The sequence below is a fragment of the Amblyomma maculatum genome, chromosome 9 (genome assembly GCF_055883805.1).
Source record: "Amblyomma maculatum isolate TAMU_Amacu chromosome 9, ASM5588380v1, whole genome shotgun sequence".
NCBI classification, from domain to species: Eukaryota; Metazoa; Arthropoda; class Arachnida; order Ixodida; family Ixodidae; genus Amblyomma; species Amblyomma maculatum.
In genome coordinates this window covers 75,249,662-75,272,953 of record NC_139352.1, presented here as the reverse complement: position 1 = coordinate 75,272,953, position 23,292 = coordinate 75,249,662, and the positions used below count along the sequence as shown (strand labels likewise).

The following is a 23,292-nucleotide window of genomic DNA, read 5'->3' as shown; positions in this document are numbered from 1 at the left end:
ATAACCTCACCTTTGATGGCGATAATTGTCATTGGAGGCCCAAACATAACCAATGAGTGTGAAGCAGCGAGTTTAGGCAGCGCTTCAAACCAATCCAAATGATAGAAGCTTGAATCGGCATGAATTTTATTGACAGGTTTGGAGACGAAGCTTCAGAAGAAGAAAAGGAAAAGGGAATGAAGCCAGGCTGTTGTGACAGTGGCGCGTGGGGGATGTTGCTGCGGTTAGCTAAATGATTTTGCTCCGTGTAGCAGAACGTCGAGCCATGATTACGCAGAAACTGAAGAACCCCACTGCCGGCATCGACCTAATGCCTAATACTAAGGCATAGCCTATTAAAAGCATAATTTTGCTTCATTGTCATTCCGTTTTGTAGGTTACCAGAACGCCGATGTACCTACTCCTGAAATAGCATTTTGTTCTTGAAGTAGCCTTTTGTAAAATTGACATAAATTCAGAACAGGTGTACAGCTTGCCCTTTGTTGATTGAGCGGACTATTGGGAACAAAACTTGTTTTCTAATTGTGCATTTACACTACAATGTCCTCGCTGATACATTTCTTTCGTTTTTTTCATTCATTCATTCATTCATTCATTCATTCATTCATTCACTACCGCAATAAACATGTGATGATAGTCTAGACAATGCATATCTAAAGCTTCTTGGTTTCTCATGCCTAACCACCAAGCCAAACTAACTAATGGCGCGACAAAAAAGTGCTTTCGTATCTCAGGTTTTTTACTGTACATATGACAATACTGGGCATACGATTTCATGTGTGCGACGCACGTGCGCATGTCAAGAACGCGCACACGTTACATGAGGATATCGGCGTGCACCCTGCCCAACAAATATGCTCAAGGCCCAAAGTCCACCTAATTATCAAAACGACTGTGCTCGGCGTCATACAAGTATCTGCCATATTCCTGTACACGACAAAAATATTCGCCTTGTTCTTGAGCCTCCTTCAAAAATGAAACGAGATCTATCGAACCGCGCACCTACTGCCACCTATGCTGCCACAGAGTTGCTGCTTTGCTCATCATAAGCGTCTTCTAAAACGCTCAAGCTAACTTTGTACTGCGGGCGACCTTTACTCTGCAGCACGATATAGAGAACATTACTCCTCGCTGAGAGCCTCACAGAAATCCAGGCGTTCAGCCTCGACTTGTAACAAGCTCAGCTTTCCTTGAAGCTGAGAGAGGCACCCTAGCAGCGTATAGCGCCATGTCTGAGTTGTTAAAAATAGAGCTGTTGGTCGTTTGGCAGAGTTCATCGGTCCGTTCAGCCTAATCCTTGAGAAGAGCCGCTTGGCTTGGCTCTTCGGCGAGGTGCTCCAACTTTCGACGGAACTTTCTTGCGACCCTGGCACACTAGACGGGATGCGAGTATGTTTCTATTGAGCCTAGATCTTTCCGTTAAGGCCATTAGACAGAGGGAGGCAGAAAGTGAGTGCCTCGCCCAACTCTAAAATAGATATCAAATGTCTACACAATGGGCCAAACATGTAGTAGGTGACTTCTTTGGAAGCAACTATTTTCGAACCCAATTTATAGAATTCAAAAGCTTCGCAATCTTAAGAAACTGTTACTGAACATGGCCCAGCATCTGACATATGGTCGCAAATTCAACGGAACATATTGCCGCTAGATGGCTCGGAAATGAAGCCACTCTCGTCCTGCGTTTAACACTTAAGTATTGGTGGCACCTTCGGGTTCTCAAAAAAGGAGAGGTCGTGTTTAAAGCATGATAAAAAATGGCCCCACTCTGGGGCGCAGTGGTAAAGGCGCTCGTCATTGTGCCCAAGGATGTGGGATGGAATCAAGGCCGCGGTGGCTGCTTTGCTATGGAGGCGAAAAGCAAGGCGCCCGTGTGCTGTGCGATGCCAGTGCATGTTAAAAAAACCCCAGGTGGTCGAAATTACCGGAGCTTTGCACTATGGCGGCTCTCATAGCCCAAGTCGGTTTGGGACGTAAAACCTCACAAACTGAACCAAACCTTGATGAGGAATAAAAAAACAACAACATTAAAGTCGCATTTTTAGAATGGCATCACGTCGCACCAGCGAATTACCAAATCAAACGGCCGTTCGTGATAACATTGTTGACAATGTACGGTCAGGTGAACGTTTGTAACTGGGATCACCATCATGATTCCCATTACTATCTCGGCCAATCCGTCTAAAAAAGATGACATTCTTACATTGACTATAATATTATGTCGTAGAAACGTTAACCACATAAAGGAAGAGAGTAAGCGCAGTATTCTGAGTAAAAGTTGTTTATTCGGAACCTGTTCAGGTTAGAAGAATATGCGTTTCACCCTATGAGTTGTGAGAAACTTCTTACACAGTCAAACAAGGAGATTTGCTTAATTTTCAGTGTTCACAATCAGGTGGCAGCCATTGGAGCCAGCGATTTAATTCTTACAATGGCAGATATCGACTGAGCAAGAACACACTTTCGCCATTGCTTTCTGACATCGATAGGAAAATAATTAAAGGTGGCACGCCAACAAACCTATCACGCGTGAAGTGTTGCAAGCACAGATATGAATGGTTCTAGCTGCAATTAAGTTAATTCTAGATTCTCCCATTCTCCGGAAGGCTCACCGACTGGCTAAAATCACCTTGGAGAAGGAAATAACCTGCGGTTGTCTCATTTCTGCGGTTGCAAAAAAAGCAAGCCGTTGCTGCTAGCTCCATGCCGAGGAATGTTGTAATGCTGGCGGCGTATTATGGTAGGCGGCGTATTATGGTATGGTATGGTATGGTATGGTATGGTATGGTATGGTATGGTATGGTATGGTATGGTATGGTATGGTACAGCACGGCACGGCACAGCACGGTATTGTATCGTATTGTATGGTATGGTGTCGTATCGCATGGTGTGGTACAGTGCAGCAGAGAACGTTTTGTTATGGTATGGTATGGCTTGGGGTATAACTCGGTACGGTATGATATGGTACGATGCGGTATGGTATGGCATATGGCATGGTATCACATCGTATCGTATTACATGGTATAGTATGGAAGGGCATGGTATGGTATGGTATGATATGGTATGGTATGGTATGGTATGGTATGGTATGGTATGGTACAGCACGGCACGGCACAGTACGGTATTGTATCGTATTGTATGGTATGGTGTCGTATCGCATGGTGTGGTACAGTGCAGCACAGTACGTTTTGTTATGGTATGATATGGCTTGGGGTATAACTCGGTACGGTATGATATGGTACGATGCGGTATGGTATGGCATATGGCATGGTATCACATCGTATCGTATTACATGGTATAGTATGGAATGGCATGGTATGGTATGGAATGGTATGGTATGGTATGGTATAGCATGGTATGATGGTATGGTATGGTATGGTATGGTATGGTATGGTATGGTATGGTATGGTATGGTATGGTATGGTATGATATGGTATGGTATGGTACAGCACGGCACGGCACAGTACGGTATTGTATCGTATTGTATGGTATGGTGTCGTATCGCACGGTATGGTACAGTGCAGCAGAGTACGTTTTGTTATGGTATGATATGGCACGGAGTATAACTCGGTACGGTATGATAGGGTACGATGCGGTATGGTATGGCATATGGCATGGTACCACATCGTATCGTATTGCATGGTATAGTATGGAATGGTATGGTGTGGTATCGCATAACATGGCATGGTATGGTACAGAATGGCACGGCACAGTACGGTATTGTATCGTATTGTATGGTATGGTGTCGTATCGCATGGCATGGTACAGTGCAGCAGAGTACGTTTTGCTATATAGTATGACATGGCCCGGTATAACTCGGTACGGTATGATATGGTACGATGCGGTATGGTATGGCATATGGCATGGTATCACATCGTATCGTATTGCATGGTATAGTATGTAATGGCATGGTATGGTATGGTATGGTATGGTATTGTACGGTACGGTATGGTATGGTATGGTATGGTATCATATAACATGGTGTGTTAGAGTATGCTATAAAATGGTATGATATGCTACGTATAACACGGTTTGATATGGTATGGTATGATATGGTATCGTATTGTATGATATGATACGGCATAGGTGCCACAAATGTCTGGCGCACGCGATAGTTTGCGTGGCCGCACAATTCGAACCTGGCCTTATTCCCCTCTGCATCAAACGCGATGAGTGCGCACATTTTTTTTTTATTGTTCCTGAAATAGTCAACGATAAGCTCACTAGTCACCATGCACTTCCTTTTGATATCGTCTTTCTTTTTTATGTGACTGAATCGCGCATATTCTATTTCTGTCCCTACTCTCCACTTTGCGCAGGGCCCCGTAAAAGGACTCCACCATATTCCCGAGGACGCCCAGCTCGCCGCATGTGCTGCAGCTGGCCGCCGCCGGCTCGCCGCCGTCGGCCGCTGCCCCCAGCGCGGGCACGCTGGCGGGTGTGGGCAGCCTGGCCGCCGCCGCCTCCTCGGCGGGGGCTCCTCCGGGGGCGGCCCTGGCTCCCTCCCCGGCCACGCTGCCGGCCTCGCTTGCCGCCGAGGAGCGCTCCGGAGGCAAGCTGGCCGTGGCCGGCCTGCCCGTGAGCCCTAAGGGCGGGCGACGGCGATCCGTCATCGCCGAACTTGTCAACCCTGGAGGAGGAGACAAGGTGTGCACCTTACGCATATGCCCGTTTTATATTGTACGATTGCTGGCCAGGTTATCCGAAAACAGTTTGCCTGTCCTCACTGCATTGAATCAGTCCTTCATCAGCGCTGCGCGGCAACACTGCCACGTCCACACTTGGTGGCAACCGCGCTGTGTCCAGACATCGCAATAACGTGAGGCCGCGTACGAACACAAACACTCTAGAATCTGCACTTCGGATAATGCGATTAAGCACAGGATTGCGAAAACACTACATTCAGCATTTCAAGGCGACACTACTGAGTTAGCAGATTAAGATAACACTGCCGAGGTGGAATGTCGTGGCAACGCGGCTCTGCCCGCACATTGTGAAAGCGCTGCTCATGCCGCATTGTGGGGCAATACTAATGACGCCGCACTTTGATCCAACTCTGATGGATATGTTGAGCAATCAAGGGCAGATAGAAAAAATGGTTTGTTATGACACACATTTTGAAGGAAGGCGATGGCCTCCGAAACCTTCCTACAAAAAATTATATATTTACGAGCCCTTAATCTTGCCTTAATTTGTAGCCAAGGCCTCGTTCTAGCAGTCTTGGGGCCATAGGTAACATAAGAGACTTGACTCACAGCTCCTGCCCTGTCCATTAGATTATGGTCCTATTGACACTCAAGGTAATTTAACATGTACTACGTCCGTCGCTATAGCCGAAGGTGGCGCTGGAGATCAATCTCAAGGTTTTGTCACGTGGCATATAAATACGAAAAAGGAATATAGAACAGACAGCACCATAGCTCAGTTGGAAAAGTATCATGTACGATATATGGAGGTCATGGTTTCGATCTATGGCACGGCGTCATGGGGCTCTTTATTTTTCAACTTTCTCGTCAGTTATAATTCAAACATGAAATGATTGTATGCTATTCAGATTCCTTGGCCCAAGCACGAGAACACTGTGCTATCGCCGCAATCTAACCTCTCATTATATCAACGCCGCCACAAATTCTAACCGAGAACTCTAAACATTGCCTTACGTTTCTCGTAGTTTTGGTGACCAGCTTCCTTCAGAAACTAATTGATCTGCACTGTTGGAAACACTCGAACATTTCGTTAACACTGACCAATCCTCAGTTTGCGTCAAAACTGTTAATTCTGAATATGGCGGAAACAGTGTTTATTCTTCATTTTCCGGCAACACTGATTAGTCCGTAATTTGCAGGAACACTGTTTATTCTGCGTTATGCGGCGACGCTAGTTAGGCTGTGAGTCGCGATGATATTTGTGAATACATCATTACACGACTACGCTACTTGGTCTGCACTTCGTGGGAGTACATCTGCTCATGTCACTTGAGGCAACCCTACTGAGTCCGGACTTAGCGGAAAAAGTTTCACACAAACGAGTTCGGAGGCACAAACATTCGACGACCAGGAAGGACAAAGACCGGATGGGGGCTTCAGTGCCTGTGCTGTCGGTTTTTCTTGTTTGTATTTGCCACTTTTCGTTACCGCACTCAGCAATTGAAAACGAGGGAGCTCACAGTGAAACTATAACCTAACAGCCTTTGAATCGACAGGTTTAAGGATCTCTTTCAATGGAGAAGCCGGTGCAGTCAGTCCCGTCGGCGTGCAGAGAACCAGTTTGGTAGAACATCTTGGCGTCCCACGTGAAGAGATGGTTCAAAAGAAAAAGAATGTTGCATAAGTTGTGATTACGAGGACGCGACGACTGAAAACATCAGTCTAACATGTAAGCATATAAAGCACAGTGAAGGCGCCAAAGAGAATCTGCAGTGGTTTGCTCCGAATTGAATCTCTGACCTTTGGAATCCGAGTCAGGCTTGTCTATCTAGAGGCCCTGCATGTAGTTCATTCGGCTTGCTTAAAGTGCGGCTTTATATCTATGTGTAATCTTGTATTTAAACAGCGTGTTATTTATTTGTGTTTTACGATACTGCCAATCCGTTATGAGATTATAGCAGGAAGAACGCACAATTATTACATGCAAAGCTGGAGCGAAAAGGCTAAAGAAAAATATAAAATACCTGATAAAAACCCAAGTTAATTACGGCCCTTCAATATGAACAAGAAGAGTGAATAATATAAATGACACGTATAAACTAGGTGTCAATGCCAGGTAACACTGAGTATGATAAATGCAACAATTGTGAGCAATTTGACAAGGTAAAAAAGTAATACATGGGTAAATTTTTAAAAGGTAAAAGACACTATTTAGAACATAGTAAAGCAAAAGGCAAATGGTTACTGAACATTCTAAACTTAGCATTAGAAACCATCGCAAACTGAGAATATGTCGAAGACGTTACTTAAATACATAACAAAAAGTACAACAAACCATTAAAGTTCTCCTATTACAGACGTAACACAGCACGAAAAATTTGTTAATAAGCATGACAGCTGTGATGCTAGTAATTCCTTTTTACAATATTTATAAAGTTGTTTAGTAAATTAGTGCTTGTAATTTTCGGACTGAATTGGTTGCATTGTCTACTTACTAGCGAGATATATGAGCATTTGAAACAATCTGTGTTGTGTAAGTGCATGCAGATCATGTGCTGGGAATCACGGCGCATTTTTCTACTTTTGTAAAGGAGAAGTAATTTGAAGTGTCAACTGTTTTTACGCTTGATGGCTCGCAACTGAATCCACTACAGTCATGCGCTTAATACTGGCAATTGTAGCACCGTTGTGCTCTCGAATGAGGCGATAAGCTTACAACTGTATGTTAAATAGTTTGTGCGAGATAATGAAGGTGCAAATTAAGGGACTGATGATCGAGCGAGCCAGAAAGTGAATGGACGGGAAGGAAGATTCCCAAAGGGGAGCCGCCGACGGAAGCCATTAACGCTCTCGTGTCAAGTGCCCTTAACAGCAGAATTAAAGCTTCACCCAATATTCCTTTCCCATGTGTGCAGCTACGCGCCCGGCCCACCACGCCATTGGAGGCAAACCCCATCTCCCAGTTCTACGAGATCGGCCGCCAGACCGCTTCGGCGGGACCCGAACTCATATGGAAGATCTACGACGCTCAACGCAAGTCGGACAAGAGGGTGAGTGCTACTTTTGCGCTGGCTCGCGCTGGGCTTGTGGATAGTTCAAAGATTTTGATTTCTGCATTACGAACTGCTCGTCTACATAACACAGACAACCCATTAAATGCGACAGGAAACATGAGTTATTATATAGAGCAGTCCTTTCCGTACTGTCGTGTGTCCTTACCGCTTGTATCGATTGATAAATCGAACACTTCATCAATTTGTTCATCGTTGAGTAAGCAGTACATATACTTTTATTGCTTTATGAGTTTGTTTTATATGTATCACAAAATTCAATGTACGACTTTATTGCTTCCAGAATGAATAAAAACAGTTCGACAAATAGCGCACAGGATATAGCCATGCCTTCTTGGTACAGAGATCAGGCTTAATAGCAACAGCAAGGCGGGGATTTATAAAAAAAAGTAATTACCTACCTATTTAGCTCCTTTTCAGCGTAACGCGCTACCCACTAACCACTTGCCTATTCCCAGGGCTTCAAAGCAGGTTCCTATCTCTTTGCTTTCTTCCCTTCGCATTGTTAGGTGAGAATGACCGCTTCCAATAGCCCTGGCTCCAGGGGTCGAATCGCTATGCAAATAAATCGATTAGCACGAATCCGCCCGTACAGTCACGCTGTTCCCGCCGATCATCTATGCTGAATATTAGTAGGTGCATTCGCAGTTTCGTCGACAGGAAAATGTGCTCGTTACGATGCTCGGGAGACAGGGACGGTTTAACGCCGAGATTTTGTCGTTCCGTCCACACCCATGTTATATATTTCACCTTCTCCATTAGCTCATTATATGTTCATCTCGTTTCTCAAGCCAATGCGAAGTTTTGAAAACAATGAGAATAAAAAAACTAACTTTTTTAAGCGATTGGATACCTCGGGCTTGCCTGCGCTTTTTGTCACAACGACGTTCTCAGCAGTTTTCCATTACGTCGAAATTCTTTTTATCAAGCACTTATTGAAATAAACACTTCTCAGCGCCTGTGCGACGACAGCTACTCATTTACATGTTCAGCTTGTAAGCGACAAATAAAATGTGTTATAAAACACAATTGACTTGCATATACAAACAATGAAAGTCGTGAACCGCATTCCTGAACTCGAACACACTTAACGCAGCCGTTTTTGTCTAGGCTGTCTTGGCGTATATTGTGTCCTCTGTTCATCTTAACTAGCCCGGTGTACAACAATTCTGTTAAATAAATCTGACCTTAAACTCCAGTCAGTATGTCCCTGCTTTTTCTGCTCTTTTTTCTCTGGTTGTACCCTCTTACTTTGGGAGATCGGGATTGCAGGATTAATTATTTTCTAAACAGCGCTATAATGCAGCCTGTAAATATTTTGATAAGGCGAAGGTAACGTTGAGCCTGCTGAAGTAAGACTGTGGGATCGCTGTGTACTCATTTGGCTTCAAGCAATATTGTCTCTATTTTCACAATTTAACTTTTCTATTTGTACTCGCTGACACTGCACGAAGCGAAAGGAAACTCTCGGTATATTCTGTGTTCTAGGTTTATATCTATACTTGCTATTGCAATCACGCAACGAAATATTTTGTCATAGATTAAGGAGCATATATCGGGCCACTTCTACAGACCGAGAGGGCTCAACGGTTGAGTATATCGGGCCATGGGTGACGTAAATTGACTTCGGTGTGCTGCACCAGAGTGCAAGCACGCGAAGAGTATGTAGGTTTGCAAAACGACAATCGATTACCAGGCGCATTGTGCAGCCGAAGAACGGCCTTGTAGAAAGTATTTAATTTCATTTTTTATTTAATTTTTATTTTCATAAAGTCCCCCTTTCTAAGGGTATTACATAAGGGGAGAGGTTGACATAAGTGCATAAAACACATTTTCATGATGATGAGTGCAATGATACTTTGTCTAGGAAGGTGGATGGGTAGGTGAAGTAATTGCTGCAATTTTGCGGGGAAGGTCGTTGTAGTGAATTTGTATTTGGAGGAAAAATGACTTCGAAAAGGTAGTTGTACCAGCACGTTGGCATGAAACCTTAACCGGATGACCGATGCGATGATGAGCGTTACAGAGATGCGCAGATGTACGGTTCCTGCTTCAGATGGGAACAAAAATATTTCTGAAAAAGGCACAGGCGACAAATGTGGCGACAGACGGAGAGGCTTGTTAATTTCGATTGCTGTTTGAGAGATAAGACGCTGATGTCGTATGATAACGAGCAGTGAATAAAACAGGCTGCTCTGTTTTATTTATTTATTTATTGAAACTGCGATCGTTAGCAAGACCTTAGCTTATACGGCTTCTAAAGATTAAAAGAGGTAAGCGTGCTGTCGATTCCAAATGGCGGATGCGTACTCAAATTTCGAGCGTATTAATGATTTGCAAGCAAGTAACGTTTCATCTTGAGGAGCGTGGTGAATGTGACGTTTGAGGAAGCCTAGTTTTTTATTCTTAGATAAGATCTGATTTATTACATACTCGCGTCATGACAGATCACTGCTGACAGTGATGCCGAGGTATATATACAAGGGAACAAGTCCTATATTTACACGTCGTAAAATTAGTGATGGTAAAAGCTGTCTTACAGAGCGAAAACAAAAACTAGAATGAATAAAAAAAAAGAACAATACACTTCACCTCAAACATTCGATATTGAAAGGTCTGCTTTGGCAAAAAAGAAACAAAGAACAAAAAAAAGCACGAATATGTGGCACCGAAACCATACGGATACAAAGAAATCAAGCAGGCATCTTTGCCTGCTTGCGTCTTTGCATACAAGCCGGCAACCGTTCAGAGCAATTCGACTATGTAAGAGGCCAAGCTCCTTAAAGCTCACTTGGCATCCAGGACCAACGGACTAAAAGGACTCTCGTGTCCGTGTTCGTTTGGGGACCCTCGTCTTCCGTGAACCTATTTCGACCATCGGTTTATTGCTTTCTTCCCACTGGGTCCTAGTTCCTTCACCCTCTCTTCTGTCCCAAAAGTCGCCCTCGTAGAGAAATACTTTATTTGTTTTTTCTGCTTTGTGAGCTTTATTGTTGTTTTTAGCTTATTGAATTCTGCTTTTTCGGATGTATCCCAGCGCAATTTCGAGCCAGGCTGGGATACGCGGAGCTCTCTCGCCTGACAACATGCTGCGTCACGTACACAGTACCATTCTCTGGTTCGCTTAAATTCGGCGCTGACTTTGGGCGTTTCATTGTTGTTGTTTTTTATTCTCGCTTTTTAACCACTACTTCAGTGGGTCTTTCCAGTTGCATCGAAATGTTTGGCTTGTTTTTGCTTAGCCTTAGTCGCCAGCATGCCGGTTCTCGTTATTACATTTTCACCGGTGTCATACATTTCTTGGCCACCATGTACTTGAGGCGCTGTGTCTTCTGCGTGTACCCCGTCCCGCCTTTGTATTTAAGTCGGTTGGTTCCGCCTAACAGCGTAGTTCTAAGACTTGTAATGCTTCCGCTAAAATGAAGTTGTGTAATGCTCAGTCGGCTGCAGTAGCAACACCTACTTCTCCTTTTTGCGTGTTTGGGCGAAGACCAAACAAGATTCCGCTTTGTCTTCCAATGCCGTGAACGAGGGCCGAAGCCACGGGGATTAGCGATAGCAACAAAAGTTTCAAATTCTTGAAATTGTCACTCACGCATCAGATGCGACATGATTAACAGCATTAGCGTTTATTAATTCCCGCCGTCGAACAAGAGGCAGCTTCGGCTATTTCAGTCAGCACATTGTCAAACTTAGAGATCACTGCAGAAACTATACCGGGTGGACGCGAAAGCATTAGCGTTGGCACACTTTGGTGACTCCAACTCGATGCCTTTCTACATCGCCTCACCCACATGACATGACGCATCACATTTTTTTCGCATGACCCGTGACTCATGACTTATATACATCTACGCTTTCATGCCACGTAACTCATGACTCGCTGATGATGGAGCCCCTCTTTATTCCATGACTTACAACTCTCATGCAGTCATTGCTTGATGACGTCACTTGGTGATGACGTCAGCAGGGAAGAAGCTTCCGGCGACACATTTTGAGGAAACTTCCGGTGTCAACATAGCCTACTAATGCTTTCGCAATAACAAGCTCGGAAAAAAAACTTACGTCTTACCCCAGACCTGAATCTACAAGTACGAATAAAATGGTTTTGAGAGGACGTACTAAGCACCGCTCTCGTTGGGGTCTGTTGTCTACTTATTGCGGCTATTGTTACTTCGACTTTTTCTGACTCGTAAATCGTGCATGAGCCCCGACTGGTCTTAGCCCTTTCGAACGCGTGTCGTTGGCAATAATACAATGGCTCAGTCGCCACACCACAAAATTTTGGCATGGCTAGGTCGATTGTCCGGTTACCGGAATCGTTGGTGAAGTTTGCTTAAAAAAAAAAAAAAAAAAAAAAACTCGCAGCAGACAGGACCCGGCCGGGGCGATGAAAGAAATCTCAAGGGCCAATGTGAGCACTTATTACGACAAATTACGGCTGAATAGGTCAGGGCCATGTTCGTAGCGAAGAAACAATAACCAGTAAATAAACCAAGCAAACACTCACGCATACTTGCTTAAATTCGCGAATCTGGATGTCAAATGTTTGAACGCTTTGCTTATGTTCATTGGTTTCACTGGGACTTCCTACTAATTTTTTCTTAGCCCCATTCTTCATTTCGGCTTTTCGTTTGATAGTTCAGCTCGAATGGCCCACTGATTCAAGCAGTTTTATTTTAGATGGAGGCAAAATAAAAACTTTATAGAGAATTATAGACTTAACGTGATGCGGAGCATTTGAGAATGATGAAAATAACATATTTTAAATCAAGAGTGCACAGGAGCTTTAATGTCAGGTGCTATTTTAATGAGGTGATAGATAAGATGTAGACCCTAGCACACTTAACCTAGAACGGCAAAAAAAAAAAAAAAAAAAAGAACCGGTAGTTCACCAAATATAGACATTGCTTCTCACTGTAATTGAAGACTGATGTTCGGCGGCATTGCATTCTCACTCTATACTGCTTCTTCTAAAACCACCAATTTTTAAATAAATACCATGGTTCAACCTAATGAGCTCCTTTAATACATGATTTGTGAAAATATGCGCCTGTCTGCTGATGACAACCGTATAACATGACAAGTGTAGGCGCACAAGCCCTTCCGGCCAAAACGTGATGTGGTTAAACAACCTGTAACTGGGCAAGCGGATATCGGCTAACGAGATGCGTGTATAAATGAAAGGCAAAAAGTGTATGTAGTTAGGAAACGCACATCCCGCGTAACCACCTTTCTTCGCGCATGGGTGCGCTAGAGCGGCCCTATAGGCCTGTTAGCGAGGTCATGTGGGCTCTAGTATACCGCTTCCGAGTTGTGCTTATTAATTTCTGCACTGCTGACGTGAGAAGCAGGGAACTTGTTAAGGGAGCATGCTTTCTTTTTTCTATAAGCTTTGGCTAGCTCCTAATCGACTTAGTGCGCTCATCCATCGAAGCGACGGGAAAGGTGAGAAGAAAGAGGATGAAACGGTCAGGGAAGGAATATACGAGGAGGACCCTAGCGTTCCTGAATGTCCATCGGATTTGCTAGCAGTACGTCATGTGAAGGCATTACGAAAAGAGTAGCGGCTACTAGAAAGTACGATTAAGTTGGGTTAAAGCGATCTACCTTAAGAGTGGGCGCCCTGCCTAACAACTAACCGCCGACATACTAAAAGAGAAAGCGTAAGTTTAAAATATTTAGATGTCTCTTAAGAAGAAAATGTCGAAAGCCTACGCTTTATCTCGTAACATTTGCCTCTCATCATTTGCCTCTTATCGGCGTTCGTTGCAGTGCTACATATAGTTATAATTGGTTTACAGGAAAGGAAAGGCGCCGTATCTGGCTCTCTTTCTCCGGCAAGTGTGAATTTGAACGGTACACCATCGCTCCTGTCGCGTGGCGTTCCTTGGCGCATGTTCAAGTGTGGGATTGCAGATAGCGGGAACGCCAGAAAAAAAAAAAAAAAAAAAAAAAAAAAGCACATCTCGCGGAATTTCCTTTAGGAGGCGTTGAGAGAACTCGCGCATAAATCTTGCGCACAACTCTCGCGCACGAGATTTCTTTCCATGAGCTCAGAAAGGCTTTCGCGTTAAACGTGAAATGTAGTGCGCATGCGTTCACAGTCCCTCTCAGCCGCAGATGAAAGCGCTGTAATTGCGGCGCATTCGGGAGCTTTAAATGCGGTCACGTGATATTCTTAACTTCGCAAACCTTACTTTTCGCAAAAAAAAAAAAAAAGAAAATTGTTTACGCCAAGGATGTCGAGTGTGTAATTCCTTAGTCGGACCATTTTCGCGGTGCTCGTTCAACAACGTTCGTATTCATACCTTTTTAATCAATATTATAAGAATAATCAATATTAATATTGATTAATATTGAAAATCAATATTATAAGAAATGGGCATCGGCAGGACATGTAGTGCGAAGAGAGGATAACCGATGGTCGCTTAGGGTAACAAACTGGATTCCAAGGGAAGGAAAGCGTAGCAGGGGGTGCCAGAAAGTTAGGTGGACGGATCAGATTAAGAAGTTTGCAGGGGTCAAGTGGATGCAGCTAGCACAGAACCGGGTTAATTGGAGAAATATGGGAGAGGCCTTCGCCCTGCAGTGTGTACAGTCAGGATGATGATGATGATGAGAATAAACAGTTGCGTTCCAATAATTATTGAAGTAGGCTGAACGAAATTAGTACCAGGTAGTACTTTATACGACTCTTAACAACTTCCAGTTTGAATAGCAGCTTGGGCATGTTGGTTATGCATCTTGAGGATACAGCGCGGAACGTGGACGGGAGCACATGATTAGAAGACGACACAACAGCGCTCGTTGTGTCGTCTTCTAATCCTGTGCTCCCGTCCACAGTCCGCGCTGTATCCTCAAGAACTTCCAGTTGATTTCGTTCTGAAAAGAAGCTTATGCTTTCTTCAATTTTTTTGAAACCTTTTCTGGGGTGCCACATATACGGAGTGACTTCCTACTTATTTTTTACCGCACGTAAACGTACATTCGATATTCCAAAGGTCTATATTATTAACAATATATTTTAATATTACAAGTTCTTTCACAAATCTCGGAACTTATATTTTTTGCGTCTTTTTTCAATTTTTGTCCTTAATATAGGTTTTTCAGGAAGTTAAGCGATTTTCTATGTAATGCCAACAAATGAGCCTGCATTCGCTGGGAAAACTGAAGCAAAGACGTAACTTAAGGCAGAATAAACGGCTGCAATTCGCAAACGTCTCAGGGGTCCACACCATTATTCTTTAGATAACTTAGTAAATTATTGTGACTACATTCGTCCTTCAAGAAAACAGAGTTTATTGCGGCAAGAGGCATTCAGTGGCCACATGTATCACAATTGCGCAGTGCACTGAAGTTATTTCACTGGCGTCTAAAGGATCTCTGCATATAAGAGAGTGAACTGAAAGAGATAATTTTTTCTGAAATGCAAGTACCCCAGTAGTGTAAATAAATCTTATCAAAATGATGCAATGTCATTTGTGTTTTTACAAATTTTCATCGAAAGATTTTCAAACAAAGGAAATAAATTTCTTCCTCGCAGATTCCTTCTCCATTTATATTTTATTAAAACGTTCTAAACAAGAATAACATTATGACTGCGCAAAAGTGTTAAAAAAAAAAGAAACTGTCGACAACCCGCAGAAATCTAGTGAGCCCGGATGGATTATTCGGTTGTGTATCGCGTTCGCGGAAGGCAGTTTAAGCCGTTAAAATGGGCCTAGAATAGCCGTTATTTTTGTTGAGGCTTTGCAGGTGGGTTAACGATGCGTACCATTTTAACCAGCACTACTTAATTACGAGCGCGTTCACGTAGGAGCTGTGGCTCCCCACAAAATGCTTCAGAACGATAAAGGATAACGGGCTACGCATTGCGTCACACTCGTTCTACCGGAAATGACGTAATCAAACGATTTAGGAGCATTCACGAAAGACTTCTAACTACGGTGGTATTTGCGGGGCTCATTGTACTGCTGAGGCTGGTTAGAACATTAACTGCGTGTCCAATCGTAATACCAGAGTTTGTGAAGATTTAGAATTTTCCTTTCTTTTAAGAGCCATGTAGCCGGTCACTAAACAGCCGAGAGTCAACTTATGCACCGACATCAAGGCAGGAAAAAGTAAACCGCTTGAAATGAGTCTGATTTATTGACGACACACCTCGGCGCGAAGTTTACATGAGAGGTGCAGATATAAAAGTTGTGGTCATTAGCCACGTACGTGCTGAAACGCTGGCACATGCGCGCCACGTTGTGCTCCAGAGGAAAGGTTGTGCGCCATCAAAACTGCTGTGGACTGACGTCGAAAGCTTTCCTGCGGTCTGTTACATTGAATGGTAACTGAAAACGTGTATTACGTACTTGCTTCATCGAGAATGCGGTTGACAGCTACACAATATCTATGCATCCATGCCCATAGTTGAAAGCCGAGTCTATTATTTTGGTCTCTTCTAGCACCGAAAACTACGTAATCAATCGTCTTCAGTGTTGAAATGAGCCTAAATGCGACCGCAGGAAGATAAATACCTGCGCCAGAAATCTCAAGGCCTCCCTATGCAGCTTGCGCTGCACATGGAGAATGCTCTTTGCAGCTTCTGACTACGTCATCTTTTTATGTGAGTCCTATTTGTTACCTAAATGATCCTTAGTTATCGGTCTCGAGTTCTATCTGAGTTGCGGTTTCAGCTAAAACTCCATGAGCGCTACCATTTTGCCTACACTAGTATTCTGTCAATGAGTTCTATTCAATCAGTCGCACGAAATTAGTGTTCGAACCAGCTTAGTTATTAATACTTGTTTGGAGTGAGTCGTTGTAAATAACGATGGTTTAAACACGCCCAGGAGACGCAATATAGCCACGTAGGCCGAAATGATGTACTTGCGTTTGAACATTCCCCAGCGCATTACGGAGGCGCTGCGTTAAATTTCCTGTGTCAGCGGACACTCATTGTTTTCCAATGGATACAAAGTGCCCTCCGTTCTCTTCCTCGGGTCATGAGGAACAAAATTCCGTCGGGCACCCATCATCTGTGAGAAACTAGCCTCTCGGGTACCAAACTGCACACCCACGACATACTAGGCCTATCGCTGAAACGATGTGCGAAGACATCAGCATGGCTATTTTGACGTGTAAAAATATTGCCTTACTGACTTTTCGGTTCAGCATGCTGCTTCTTCACCTCATTTAAGGCATTCATTCGAGTCCTAAAAATACGGGCGTCTTTAAAGAACGAGCACAGCGGTGCTGTCACTCAGCCTACATTTAGAAACGCCATCAAGCTAGGAATAATCGGTAATCCTAACAGTACCGAACATACCACCTTGTTCAAGTTTCTCTGCAGCAAACTGCTCGATGTATATTTTTTCCAGACACGAGCTCCGAGGTTACACTTATGTGTGTCCTGGTGCGTATACTTCCCAGAAGCTAGGCTCCTGCCAACGTTGTTATTCCTCTTGCACGTGAAGCAGGCATTGACGTTTAACTGTGTGTTCTCGGTTTCCGTACTACCCCTCTCCCGTGAATAGGCCTTCGGTCCAGCTCTATTTAATAAAAATTATTCACTCACTTGCTTGCTGGAACGGGTTATGTATATTACACTAGGCTGCATACTACACCAAGCCCACCCTGAGTCCCCTTGTATTTGGTACTCAGCAGCACTGATACTCAAATTAAAATCTTAGGAATGGTTTAAAGTTAATGATGAAAAGCTGTAGAGCCCTGGTTCAAAGCAGCCTTCAGAGGAAAGGAGTTTCTCGGAAAGTGAGTATGTCGTCATTTTTCTTCTGGAGACCACGGTAAGGTCGCATATCCAACCCAGCTGACAAAGTCTCGCTAGGCTGTCCATGATCGGGTACGGTCTAGAGACGCTGATATGAGAGCAATGATGTCGACGGGGGATTAGTTTGAGCAGTAGAGTGAGGCACACAGGGACGCGCGGTCCTGCTCTCTGAGTGCTGCCAAACGCGCCGCCGACCAACTCGAAGGAGATGCGGAGACACGTGAAGAGGAGGAAGACCTGTTCCTTCGTCCCGTCCGCGCAAAAGAGCCAGAGCCAGGCTCACGCGGTGGAGCGGCCCGGGCTGCTTGCCCGGGAACTCACCTTGCTCCGGCGGCGGCGGCGCGCAGGATCAACCTGGTCCGTTTCCATGGCAACGGACAAAAATAGACGCCGCTCTGTGTGTCTGTGTGTGTGCCGCCGCTGCTTCTCCGCTTTTCCCGCTCTTTTCCGCCTCCCATCGCCGCCTCTCTCCCGTCTTCCCCGTTTCTTAGTTTTCTTCTTTCCGCTCCTGCGCTATTGTGTTACGCTTAGAACTACGGTCCACTCGCTAGTGCCGTTACGTGGTTACACATGTGGACAATTTATCCGCGGGTGGAAGAAAAGCACCTAGAGATCCGTGAAAAATAAATTAAAGGAATAGTGAAGAAAGACGAACGCGGAATAAAAGGGCACATCCCTTTTCTAAAGAGCCGTGGATATTCGTTTCGCAGGAAGAAGTAGCGGGGCCTACTGCGACCGCTAAGATTATAGGAAACGATCACGCCTATTGAAGCAATTTTAAGCACGTTGTTTTAAAAACGAGGTAATGAACAAGAAAGGAGAGAAAGACATAACAGTCGCCCAGTTGAGCATTATCTTTTCCCCTATTTGAAGTGTATGACCGTCCGTGTAAAATAGACTTTTTTAAAGTACTCCGGCGGTGAGTATTCGAGGTATATCGAGGGACACGCTTAACGCTCTCCACATATTTCCACTACTACTAACTTGTCCGGGGCGCTGTTTAATGAGCAAAAGGTAGAGAGACCGGTTTGAAATGTTATAGATAGTAAAGGATAAGGGAGCGTTGTGTGGCTGGTCTTCTGTTTTAATTGCAGAGTGCTTCGTCTTATTCGCCACACGGTATTTCCCACTGAACCAACTTTGAAGGTTCCTGTGCGATGACAATGCACTGGCAGATGAAACAAAAGTGTTTCGATAGCTTACATCTATTCTTTTACGACGCTATACGCCTCCGCTTTCTTCTACAAGCTGCTATAGTTTGCTGCAAATCACCCTGTTACTTTCCTCCTATTAGGGACATAGCGTCAAAGCATCGAAAAACCGCGGAAGGAGGAGGAATGGGACATGCTCGTGTCAGATACAAGAAAACACAAGCAAGGTCCTCGGCTTTGTCAGGGGTTAAGCGCCTTGGAAGGCGTCCATTTAGCCTCTGAATAAGAGACGCTTTTTTAATTTTCAAAACGCGATATGCTTCTACCCCTCAAGGAATTAAAAGACCTTTCCTCGCGTAAAGCATACAGTGCAACGCGCCAACTTTGCGCGTTTTTGTTTTTTAACGAAAACAGCAAATTCTATTGTATACAATAATGACAAATGTATAATCATTGATGCTGTTCGCACTATTTTTAGTTACGTCTTTTACATTTCTCACTGAGCAAAGGGCAGCTCACGAGCAAAAATTCTGCTTCCTGACGTAGAGGGGTCTTATATTTAGCATATACATGCCGATACGGTGCAAAGTAGAATTGACTGGATATAGTGGATATTTACACATTTAATTAGGCCACCTTCAAATGACACTGAAGAGAGGGTTTGGAAGCCAGGTAAATGAAATAAAGAAATGCCGGCAGGGGAGCTTGATGACACGCCCACATTTTAAATATCTGCCATCGAGAGCCAGTGAAATTCGTTTCCACCAAAACTGCACTACGCTACATCTTGTTCAACCATACCGGCAGCTAGAGCGCGGGGCTGTTCAAGGTGGGATATTGAATGGCGGCAACTGATTGATCTTCCAGCCTGAAGAAATTGCTTCCGGGTGCATCGCCACTGTCTCCTGTGTGTTTCGGCAAAATCTCAGTTGTCTAAGCCGCGGCCGCGGACTTCGATCGCTCTTGAAGCTTTACGCCAAAGTTTAACGCGCCATCTACCTGATATCCAGCGTTTTACAACAGTACTTGTCTTCGTCTGAGAAAGTATTTAGATAAAGACACGTATATAGGCGCGAGGACATACCGTGGCGCCACCTCTCGGAAGCGCCCGCATGACGAAGTAAGTGGGATAACTCACGTTGAACGGCTAGGCGGTTCAGTTGCGCGTTAGCATTACGTTCATTTATTTAATATGCACCTCCGTCTGGGCCTGCATAAGCTTATTTTGAGGTATGAGACCCACTCGTACGGCAAAAAAGCACTTCACCGTATCAGAGTTATTGTACTTGGCGAACTTTACTGCTACGAAGACGCGCACCGGCTGCAGAATTTCTGTTGCTATGGAAGAAAAAAAAAAAAGAAGAAACAACAACTGAAACTGCCACGTAACCAGTCAGATGTAAGCAGTCAGTGTACAGGTAATGGGATTCCTCTGCAAGAGCAGAGTACTGTCAGGAGCCTGACAGATGCTTAGCGCCTTCGAATAATGCCGGCGGAAACGCCATCTTTCCCCTGTAGTAGAGCAAACAAGTTTGACTGTGGGGATGACATGGATTAATTTTTTTTAGCAAGTGTGAAGATGTGCGTTCCTACACAGTGAATTCTTGTGCACTGACTACCGTCATTGACACTCTAGGTTAGACCGGATATCTGTTTTCTCGGCACACAGTAGTTTTATTTTAAGCATATCTCGATCAGCACATCACAACATGCATGCAATGCTCTATCTTTCGTTTATTCACGGACTCTGTCATTTAAAATTCCTGCAGTACTGGAGACGCTGCCTGAGACAACTCGCCATGCACACCGCTGCCCGGGGCGGCAGAATCTTGTAGTTCACTTCAGTAAAACTTCCGCGTCAACGCGTTCATTTAAAACAATTTGAGACCTTCTGGCCTTCGCATGATCCCTCCTTTCTTTGGGAGGGTACTGCTTCATGAAGAAGCCAGCATCTTTTCCATCCTTCCAGCAATAGTATCTTTAGCTTCACAAGTGATAAGCCCAGATTAAAACGCACTCACCGTTTCCTCTGCCACTCCCCAAACTCTTACCGCCAACTGTATGACGAAATCTCACTCGCTGAAATATCTGCTGCGCACATAATGAGAATCATCACTCGCTGATTCGCCCATTCAAATTTTGATGAAGTAAGATTCTGTGAGCTTGTGCTTCGGGTAGCAATGGGATCTTGTGCCGGATTCCCTCGCTTACGTCCGGGTACAGAGCAGTAACTGACCGTAGAAACAGCTTAAATAAACTTCTGCAGCCTCAGTCACGATGCACGATCAAAAAGTGCAAGGATGGCACTTTATATCAACCCGAACTACAGAAATAAACGCGACTATTAGCGTTGAAATCGCACGAATTCAATCGAGCGTCTGCTTCAGCAGCAGTAAGAGGAGCCACGTGATCCCACTTGTTCCCCTTGGTCGACGCCAGTGCCGTTCGCTTGAGTGGTGGCGCTCGCGCCCAACAGAGGACTGAAGGTTCAAATCGCCTCATACTGAACAACTTGGACAAAAAGGAAGGTGGCACTACATTTAGCAATGCAGCTAGCGTAAGAAACACTGTGATAAATACAACTTTGAGCATGGCCAGCACAGGCTGGAACCGAAACCCTACACTAAAGTGCCTAACTCATGTCAGTGAAAGTTTATGACCATGCATAAAACAAATAAAGAGGACGTACTATTCTTCCAACAGTATCTTCCGCTCCAAAAGACTGAGAAAGGGCTAAGGGCTAAGTTAGGCCGGCAAGACAACGAAAAACCAAACGTCAATGAAAGGTATACGGCAATACTTAAAACCAACATAAAGGTCGTCTAATTCACAATCTTACCGTCCACTGTAAACGAGTCAGAAAGGCCTGATCTATATCAGAAGCAAAAAGAAAAATTTGTCTGAGATATAAATAAATAATCTTAGATTCCCTTCTTTTCTGACTTCCAAATGACTTCCACGCCAACTCTTCGGTGTCCATAGACACAAAGTTTCGGCGGCGATACCGGAGTGTTCGGACAATGGATCGCTCAAAAGGCGGCAGAAGGATACTATCAAAATCAGCAAAAGATCGCTTATATATAGGCTGGCGACTGAAGAATATGTAGGAAAGAGCAGAAAGCGCAGAGAAGCGCTCTGCAATACGTCGATGGCAGTCGATAATTTTGCTCTCTTTCAGAAGGAGAAAAAAGTGGGGAGGCTTGAAGAGGGTGACCACTATGCCACTGCCGTCTGCTGCTTCCGCAAGTCCGCTGTGGCGCACGACTGAAGGCATTGAAACTTAATTAGGCGTAACTGCGTAGTCTTTCTGTAGGCATATAGACTAATACGGAGCAGTGCAGTAACAACACAAGCAGATGTAAATATGCAGCTAAGGTTCCCGTCGGTCATATTGCGAGAGCTAGCTTTTCAGGAAATAGAGACAAAAAAACCTGGCGTTCTAAACTAAGACCAGCAAGCCAGCGATACGATATCCTTTGGGCTAACCAAAAACTTATATGTTAGCTTTTACCTGTCGTGCACCCAAAAATTACGAGATTAATAACGTGTGCGTACATTTATATTCCATTACAGGCTGTCTTCGTATCCACTTCCAACGCCGCATTTCGTTCCAAATAAGTAATCGATAGCTGCAATATTAGCAAAGACGGGTGGATGAAAATTAAGTGGAAATAAAAAAAATGAAACCAATCTTTAGAGATTTTTGGTTCTGTCTCCTAACATCGAAAAGCCTGTTGGGGAGAACGCAAAAGAATCGGGTAGCTTTACCCAACCTCCTCCTACAACGGCTAAAACCGCTCCTCGCGGGCTGAGAAGGCACCGAGATAAATATAGATGTGCACGAAATAAAAATGAGGCTTCTGCATGGAATTTTGAATAATGTTTCGTGATGGCGCTCTGCCGCTTTTCTTGCTTCCACCGCCAGGTTCTTTTGCAGGCGTGTGCCGTCATGCGCATGCATTTTTTTTTTAATTTGAATTGTGACCGCCGAGAACAGACTTTTTTCTACGCATTTATTCGTTTATACGTCTCTCCGAATTTCAGCGTCAATGATATACCCTATTCAATGTTTACTTTTTTACGTTATTATCTCCTATATGATTTCTTACTAGTCGCAAAAAGCAACAGAAAAATTTTCTGTTGTTAAGACACAATTTCTGTGCGGTTTTTGACGGGAAACATATTGTGACAACAAAACGTTCTGTAGTAATAGTGAAAATTTTCTGTAGTTACAACAGAAAAGTGCTACAGACTACAGACGACAAAAATATACTACAGAAAAACTACAAAACTACAGAAACGTAGTACAGCATAACAGAAAACTACTACAGAACAAGTGAAAAGTACTACAGAACAACTAAAAAGTACTACAGAACTAAAGAATACTTTGTCGTACGTCCGATACAGTTCTGTAGCTTAAGTTTCTACATCGTTTATCTTTATTTCCCTGCCCTCAGTTCTTTTTTCTCGCGCTCATGTTTCCACTTTTTTTTTTACAAGAGACAAACATGGCTGATTAAAACAACAACTACTCTGCGCTGGAACTATACGTGTTGTCTGTGCTCACTAATTAACCAGTTTTTCACCAAAGAAAAATTTTCTAGAATTGGTCTTATTCTCATGTTGTCTATACATTATGGCTT

At 44.0% G+C, this 23,292-nt stretch overlaps 1 protein-coding gene and 1 pseudogene across 2 annotated transcripts in view; one reads left to right on the top strand and one right to left on the bottom strand.

Annotated features, from left to right (window-relative positions):
* bma (SCY1-like protein bma) overlaps window positions 1–23,292 on the top strand; it is a 138,347-nt gene that overhangs the window by 7,155 nt on the left and 107,900 nt on the right. The window contains exons 2-4 of the mRNA XM_084580197.1: window positions 1,271–1,389; window positions 4,381–4,647; window positions 7,562–7,696. Of these exons, the coding sequence (XP_084436323.1) occupies window positions 1,271–1,389; window positions 4,381–4,647; window positions 7,562–7,696 (521 nt within the window). The remainder of the gene's footprint in view (window positions 1–1,270; window positions 1,390–4,380; window positions 4,648–7,561; window positions 7,697–23,292) is intronic.
* LOC146179452 (uncharacterized) overlaps window positions 1–23,292 on the bottom strand; it is a 165,790-nt pseudogene that overhangs the window by 88,835 nt on the left and 53,663 nt on the right. The gene's annotated exons all lie outside the window — the stretch shown is intronic.